The 8,630-nt window shown below is 36.4% G+C and overlaps 1 protein-coding gene across 1 annotated transcript; it reads left to right on the top strand.

Annotated features, from left to right (window-relative positions):
- Window positions 1-3,755: 3,755 nt before the first annotated feature.
- LOC113311404 (F-box/kelch-repeat protein At3g06240-like) lies at window positions 3,756-5,123 on the top strand. The gene has a single exon (XM_026560246.1). The coding sequence runs from the start codon at window positions 3,756-3,758 to the stop codon at window positions 5,121-5,123; it is 1,368 nt and encodes a 455-aa protein (XP_026416031.1).
- The last annotated feature ends 3,507 nt before the right edge of the window (window positions 5,124-8,630 follow it).

The raw sequence follows: 8,630 nt of genomic DNA, 5'->3' as shown, positions 1-8,630 counted from the left end.
TAAGAACTCCTCTGCTCTGCATTCAACGAACCAGATATATTTACCTGTCGTTGACGGTCTGGACATACAAAATGAAATAAATATAAACCTCAGATGTAGCACTTTTAGTTGCTAATCTCATTTTCATATTATTTTTGGACAAGGCAGGTACCAGTCTTATATATAGGAGAATAAGTTGCAGGCATACCTGCAACATGTGCTGTCCTATGGTTTCTTTGTGCAGCTTAATGGAATATACACCGACACTCAGCGAAAATTACTTAGCAAATGAGAGTCGAATGTGATCAGGCGTTCCTTAGTTCCACGCTTCAAATAGCTTTTAATTATCTGATTGGTCCATTATCTTCCGTGGTTTCTTTCATAGTTATTCTAATTGGTTGATCAAGAGAAAAATAAATTTTGGACAAACTTCACTGCGTTCTATTTTTCTTAGTTAGTTGCTTGAGAATTTTAAGCATTCCTCTTTCTGTTTTTCATGGTGAAGTCTATGTTTGCACATCTTTGTACTAATTTGTACATGTTGCTATTTAGTACTCCAGCAAGTCTTCAAGAAGGACCACTGAATGCAGGTGCTTTCTTGGCCTATTATCTGCCAAAGTGGTACGCACGTTCACTCCACTTGCAACAAAGGAAATTAAGTGTGAAAAACTAGCATTCATTGACGTGCAACGCACGTGCTTTCTACTTGTAGTTCGTAATGTGTCAGCCAAGGTTTGGCAAAGATGAAATCAGCTTCGTCATCGATGACGGAAAAGCCATAATAATTCACGAGAAGAGAAAAGACGCAGTAGTTGAGCCTACTTTGTCATCAACAATGGCAAGGCCCTGATAGTTCACGAAGAAGATGATGGTTAGTGAGAATGAAATCTAACAGGCTCAGAACAAGTCCCAACCAAACACACTTCGTCAACAAGTTTTCTCATCAACCTAGGCAAAGCAGCCAGGCAGGACGAAGAAAAAAATGCGAAGTATCAAACACAAACTCAGGTTTTGCTTCGTCAACTTTACCAACGGCTACAAAGATGGACAGAATAATTCAATCCAGACTCAACCAGGGGGTTAGTCGTGGGAGAGTTTGAGAGATTTTAATGTATTTAAATCACTAGGGATTTAGAGGGAGTGTGAGAGAGTCTAGGCAATTTGGGGGGTTTAACCCAAACTCCCCAGAAATCTCTTGTTTTTTGAGAGATTTTGTCCAAGCACAAAAACATCATGAAACTCCCTCAAACTCCCCCAAATTATAAACTCCCTATGACTCTATTGTTTTACGACTAACAGGGAGTTTAAAAGATTCTAATCAATTCTCTCACCACTAACAGGGAGTTTAAGGGATTTTGAGGTAGTTTTAGAAACTCCCTATAAATCTCTCACCACTAACAGAGATTTTAAAAGATTTTGACAAACTCTCTCACGACTAACAGGGGATTTGCTAAATCCATTAAAATCTATCAAACTCTCCCATGACTAACCCCCTGAACATTACCTCGTCAGCACGCACGAAGATATCAGTCGATATACCTCGCCTAATCAACCAGAAAGCTTATTTCGTCCACCTGCTCGGAACAGAGCAATCTCGACTATCAGCTCGTCACGATTGAACCATCTCGGGGAAAATCAAACCAAATTCAAAAGCATAACGGGATGCAGCAATCAGTGAACAAGCGACACACCAAAGCGAAATATTCTCAACTCTGATTTCATGAACTACAATAGTTAAAATTCTTAGAATTGTATTTGTATCTTGATTTGCAAATCCATCAATGAAGTTGAAGTAATAGCTTTAACGATACTTCTTCATCATCTCTGCCTCCATTCTTCTTCATCATCTCGCCAATATCAAAGTATGGAAACTTTATATACAGAGAAATATCAACATTAATAAAACATCAATCAACTTTGACAATCAATGATAAAAATATGGAAACAAATAGTAATCAAGTTGGAATAACGTGATTAATGATCAAAATTTAAGGAAATAACATGATTGAATATATTTTCTTTCTTTGGCGGAAAGTCTCGACTTTTTCTCATTCCATTTTCTTCTCAAGTGGTTTCCTATTTCGATACAAACTCTCCTATATTGAGCCAAACATGACCGAGATTCTTCCATGTGTCCGTCAATATCTTCCTCTTCCCTTTTTAGTCGAGAATGACTATAAGTCTCCTATTTTTTTTTGGATCTTGAAGACTTAGCTTCCCTGTTTATCTCCACTAACTAATCCGAAGTCATCAATCCCATGAAAACGAACCATTAATGGGGGATACAAAAAGGAATTGGGGATATAAGAAAAAGGACAAAAACTGGTTCCAGATATCCATTCGGGGTCACCCCTTATCTAAGTATTTTACGTATTACCTAATCTACCCCTCACTAATCAGGATTAGTAATTAATAATAATTAGTAAAATCTTAAGTAGGGATGGCCATTTGCCCCACCCAAACCCATCCCCTGGGTACCCGTCCCTATTGGGTAGGGTTTTACCCGTACAAACGGGATTGGGGTTGGGTATGAGTAATACCCGAAATTAGTGAAGCGGGATGGGGCGGGGATGGGATTCTAGGTCCCCGCCCCATACCCGCCCCGTACGTTTCCATTTTAGGGTTTTATATTTTTATTAATTATTTATATTATATTTAAACTAAGAAATTATATTATATTATATTATAAAAGAAAAGGTAAAAATATAAGATATCATTAATTATTTATATTATATTTAAACTAAGAAATTATATTTTATTATATTATAAAAGAAAACGTAAAAGTATAAGATATCATTAATTATTTATATTATATTTAATACATTATTATGGTTATATGATGCACTTTCTTATTTTGCCTAGGTGGATAAAAATTCGATGGTGAAACATTTTGGGAAGAAACTGAAGCAGACGATGAGGTGATCAATATGGAAGAAGATACTTGATAAGAAATAATTAAGAACTAAAATGAGTGATGCTCGTTTATATCGGGCAGTCTTATCCTGGATACATTTTCGCTGTGACATTACTTAACTCGAGTATACCTGCGAACTAATGTATTAAGGACAACTTGTTGAACCTGTGATTCTGTCCTCGTCAAGTTATTTCCGTGGAGTTGTTTCGGATTAGTTCTTTACATATTATTTTGATACGTCTAACGTGTTGTTCATTGTCGCAAGATCCCAACATGTTTTTCTACATATGAGGTATCCATAAAAAGTATAAATAATAGGTTTCTCTAAATTCTGGTGCTAGACTCAGATGGGAAGAAATACAGCTTGTTTGAGCTGTTTAGGAAACTTAAACATTGGACGTTAATTTGTCTGGTCGGTCGATAATATCTACTTCAGTTATAGATGTCCGTAGGATAGATAAACCTTTTGGTGAATAAAAGCTGAAATTGCTTGAAGCCGAAGACACCTAATTGTGTTCTTCGGAATATAGCTATTGTTGGAATGTAGCAACTTGACAATAGCTAGGAAAACTTTTAATATGAACGCCTATAAAAAGAGAACGTCCTATATGAGAAACTAAAAGTCTTCTTATTCTTATTCTCCTTCACGCCGTACCTATAAAACAAGTTTGCTTGTTGCGAGCGAAGCAACAACAGTTCTTGCTGTCGTCGGTTTTCAAAGTGGACAACAACTTCAGTTCGTGAAAGAACGAAGCAACAGAAGGAGATATAAACAACAACATCACTTCGTGAAACAACGAAGCAACATAAGGAGATATAAAATCAGTAAGGAAATCTCAACATCTGTTGGGTTTTCGTAACAATGTCAAGATCAAGTATTCCGGAAGACATCCAAGAAGAGATTCTATTAAGGTTACCATTGAAATCCATTTTATGTTTCAAGTCTGTATGCAAGAGCTGGAATGCATTACTTTCTAGCCGTAAGTTCATAAAGGATCACCTTAATCTCTCCACCAAAAACCACCATAGAAACACAAAAATTATGATTGGAGTCTATGATTATGATTATATGCACGATGCCGATGATATATTTTATTCCATAGATTATGCTTCAACACTATGCGGAGCTGTTCTTATGAATTACCCAAACGACAACAATAATAATGCTATAACTCATACTAATCGCCATTTAATTGTGGGGTCTTCCAATGGCTTGATTTTGTTATTGGCCTCTGATAGTGAAAAACTATTTCTTTGGAACCCATCAACAAGAGAGTACAAGGAAATTATAAGAGCACCGGCGCCCGAAGAAAGCCTCCTTTCATATGGTTTTGATTACGATGCCAAAACTGATAATTACAAGTTGGTAGGCATTGCAACTGGCCAGTCTGATGATGATGGCGAGCTTGACAATTTTTCTGAAGTTTATTTGTACATAGCTGGTTCATGGATTAGACGCCAAAACATCCCTTATGTGTATTCGGATGTTACTGGTGGTGTGCTTCTGAATGGTGTTCTTCATTGGTTAGGTGAAGCTGTACACTGGTCAGGTGATACGGCCACTCGTGAAAAAACTATAATCTCCTTTGATATTAACACTGAGAAGTTCATTGGTTTACCACTTCCTGAAGAAACTATGACATATCCAGAAGAGATATTTGATGTCCAAGTTCTGGGAGATTCCCTTTGCTTAACTTCTGGTGTCCGTGATGTTCGTGTTGATGTATGGGTTATGCAAAATTATGGAGTGAGAGAATCTTGGACAAAGCAATTCACCATTAGCCAAAAAAGAATGACTGAAGAGCCCCGATTGTTAAAGTTCTATGGCTCTATTAAAGATAGTGAGATTCTAATACAGGTTGGTGAACATCTCGGTTTATACGACCAAAAGAATGATAGTGTTAGGATCCTAAATATAAATGGCATAACTGATGGTAATTTTTTTTCGGAGAGTTACGTGGAGAGCTTAGTTTCGGTGAGTTCAGGTACTTATATGGGTACAACGGAAAAAAAACAGTCCAAGGATGCTATTGAAATTCAAGATTCTAACTCAAAGAAAAACACTGAAGTTACAATGGAAGAAGCTGCAGATAAAGAAGCGAAACGCAAGCATAATGAACTACTAGCTGAAAGTAGTAGCAGTTCTAAAAGAAAACGAGCATCTTATGAAAATAAAGAATTGGATGCCGTTAATTCTTCTCTTGGTGATACTTTATTTGTCAACGTATAAGTTTTACTCAGTGCAAGACTATTTTATTGTTAGTGTTTGTTCGTTCGGTAGATACCAAAATACCATACTCGACATGTGGTGTCAGATGAAGGCCGAAGTAATATAACATCCCTAGGATAGTCAACATAATATCTTAGCTTAGTTTGTAAGTAAATGATATTTTTGTAAATTCATTTCTACTCTTTAGTAATGTTCCTCTATATACCCCTAAAAGTACTAATGGTACCCCTTTATCTTGGTACCCCCAAAATTTATCTTGCTACCCCATCAAATCTACTAAACATGTATACCCCCATTCCCAAAGAAACACGAACCCAATGGAAATAATCAGCCGTTTCTCATCCGACCTTGATCCTACTCTTTCCTTTGTTCGTCATCTTTATCCAAATAACAATGAATTATTCACTTCATAGTTCATACAATCCCAACTGATAAAAAAATTGTTATTCATGTAACCAAACACATCTTGATATCTGTCGATCTGCCCACCTCCACCACCATCATCCTCATTAACAGCGACCACAAGATGAGAATTTCAAACCCAAAATGGATCACAACGATCCACATTCTTTCCCATTCATCTACTTGAATCCTCTCTACACCACCACTATAATAATCCAACTCTTTTCTTAATACCCAGATAATTCACCTTCTTGTCCATCACCATTAAAAAGCTCAACGAACTCCATTTTGATGAATGCTCAATTGGTTCTAAACCTAACTTGAAAAGAAGAAAAGTGAATTATGGAACTGGGGATCAGGTTTATTACAATAGTGACGTATAGGAAGGTGAATTTCAAAATAGAACTTGTTCACGTAGTGGTGTGTATTACTATCGTATGAGTGAGATGGCGGTGAGATACAAAGGGGATTAGTTAGAGAGAAATATAACTACAATCAGGCGAGAGAGTTCATACATAGATTTAGGGTTTGTAATTTCTAAATATAGTCACGGTTATTATTAGGGAAAGGGGTAGGTTTATAAATAAAAATCAAAATGTTATAAAACTTTCTACTGACTAATTTTTAACTGTTTTTTCAACTACTTAGGGGTATGGATTGCGTTTTCTAGGGGTATATAAAAGAAGACCCTTAAGAAAATATCTAAGAGAAAGAAAGGAATCAGATTCATTTTTCTTTTAACTTTATCTTCTTCCCCAAAAACTAGATCTAGAGGAACTCTAAAAACTCATTAAGGGTGTCTCATATTGTAAATCAATTATCATAGTAAAATCCATGGATGTAAATATATTCAAAGATCGAACCATGTAAAACTTGTGTGTCTCTTTTATATTTTTAGCACCTCATATCATCATTTAGTGTTCAAAGAAGCTAGATCTAGAAAGTGTACTATATGTTTGGAGTAGAAATGAGTCAAGAACATGAACAAAACACTTGGGTGTGGCTGTAGGAAAACGTGCCGTTACATTTTGGCACTAGAAACACAGACAGGTTGAACTGTGATGTGTTGGTTCAAAGAAAAGATCCAGAAATTCCAATGAAATTTGGTAGAAAAGGTTCCAGCGAAGTCCAGCTGCTGATAGTCACTAACGAGTTAGAGAGCAAAAATGGAGGTCTCAGTCAACAACTTGTACCTTCAGACAAAAAACAGATCAACAGTTCAAGGAGATAAGGAAAAGATGCAGAGAAACAGGAGCAGATCTGGAGAAATCTTATACCGGAGAAAGATTTAACAGAGACATCATCAATAATTTAGTCTCAAAAGAATAAATCTCTTCCTTAATCTATTTAATCTTCTGTTCAACTATTTAGATTTGGAAAAGTTTCGTACGTACTAAAAGATGTTCTTCATAAAAACTCAATCTCATGTACTTATTGTGAATCAAAACAAGCTTTGTTCACAGATCTACAGCAACCAAACCCTATTTTACGAACATAATCAAGTGATTTTGAAAACATTGAATACTGAAGTTTCGATTTGGTTTACAGATATACTTCGTCAGCACAATGATAACTCCACAGAGCAGATCTAATTTCTCTTTGGATTGTTTATTTTTAAGCGAAGCCCAACAAGAACCTGTTCTCGTCAGTAACACGAAGGAAGAGCTCAATTAGCTGGTTGGACAAATAAGCCGAAGAATCAGATTCGTGTGATACAAGATTCGTGTGAAAAGTTGTTAATCCAGTAGCACGAAGTGAAGTTGCTCGCATCAGCAACAGATGAACCCAGCTAGAACGATCAGCGAAGAGAAAATCTCCCCCCCTTTAATGAGCGCAAGGAATCTTCTAAAAACGCTAACCAAATTTTGGTGTATGCACGTATTTTTCGTTGGTGAACGTATATTTCGTTACGCCCGAACTGTTGACAGTCGCCGTTCGATTGTATCCTTCTCCAACTAACAGTAGTAGAATCGAATTCTCCCGTCGATTGTTTTCTTCCTTTCTTCTCTCCTCAGCAGCATAACCAAATTCTCTCCTCAATGAGTTCAGTTCGGTTTGGGGATTTCATGGGCTGAGAAATCGAAATTTTAAGACTACTAAAACAGAAAGAAAGAGTGAATTGAAATGAAGAGGTGAGGAATTCCGAACCCTAAATCAAGATGAACATTCAAAGTTAATCAAGTGAAGTAAGACGTGATGATGATTGTGCTGAACTCTCACACTAATTCACATTGATATTGGTTATGAGCCACACACAATTGGCAAAGCTTTGTTTTAGGTAAACCTTCGGGCGTCAAAACTGTTATTGTCAATTTCATCAACAAGCTTGCGCTATGTTCAACCAAAATGCCTGGTAATTGATAGAAACCCACCTTTCACAAATCCGTTCAGAAATTTCGATACTCTCAATTGCTTTCGATTAATCACTATCACTGGCATTTTAATTTTTTGCGTTTCTTTTCATGGAATTTGATTAGTAATTGTGGGGTTGATTTGATTTTGTGATTTTTAGACTTGAAGACGGCATATTTGTGAATCATTGGGGTTTAACTAGAAAAGCCAAGAGGATCAGCAATTTGCAAAATTGAAAGATCGATATGCTTGGGTTTTATTTCCCTGAAATGGGCATCTGTTTTGAATTAACTCTCATCTGTAAGTTATATATCCTACTCTTTTACTTCCATTCGAGAACATTTAATCTTGCATATTTGTCACTTGGTTTTGCCGAGGAATATTTTTGATGTAGCGTTTTAACTTGGATTGCTTACTAAGCAGAAGTAGCATCAGTAGTTCTAAATCGAAATTTGATCAGTCCACAAGTTGTGCTCTTGACTTAGTCTATTATCCTTTAAAACTTCTGAAGCTAGAGTAACACATATATCCCAGCATACGACTCCCCGGAGATTAAAAACGTGTTCAATAAGAACTCCTCTGCTCTGCATTCAGCGAACCAGATATATTTACCTGTCGTTGACGGTCTCGACATACAAAATGAAATAAATATAAACCTCAGATGTATCACTATTAGTTGCTAATCTCATTTTCATATTATTTTTGGACAAGGCAAGTACCAGTCTTATATGTAGGAGAATAAGTTGCAGGCAT

The sequence above is a fragment of the Papaver somniferum genome, chromosome 9, assembly GCF_003573695.1.
Source record: "Papaver somniferum cultivar HN1 chromosome 9, ASM357369v1, whole genome shotgun sequence".
Lineage (NCBI taxonomy): Eukaryota > Viridiplantae > Streptophyta > Magnoliopsida > Ranunculales > Papaveraceae > Papaver > Papaver somniferum.
The sequence above is the reverse complement of the archived record's forward strand: the minus strand, read 5'-3'. Positions and strand labels throughout refer to the sequence as shown.

What these genes read in the sequence shown, in the direction of transcription:
- LOC113311404 (XM_026560246.1), top strand. Translation starts at nt 3,756, where the DNA reads ATGTCAAGATCAAGTATTCCGGAAGACATCCAAGAAGAGATTCTATTA.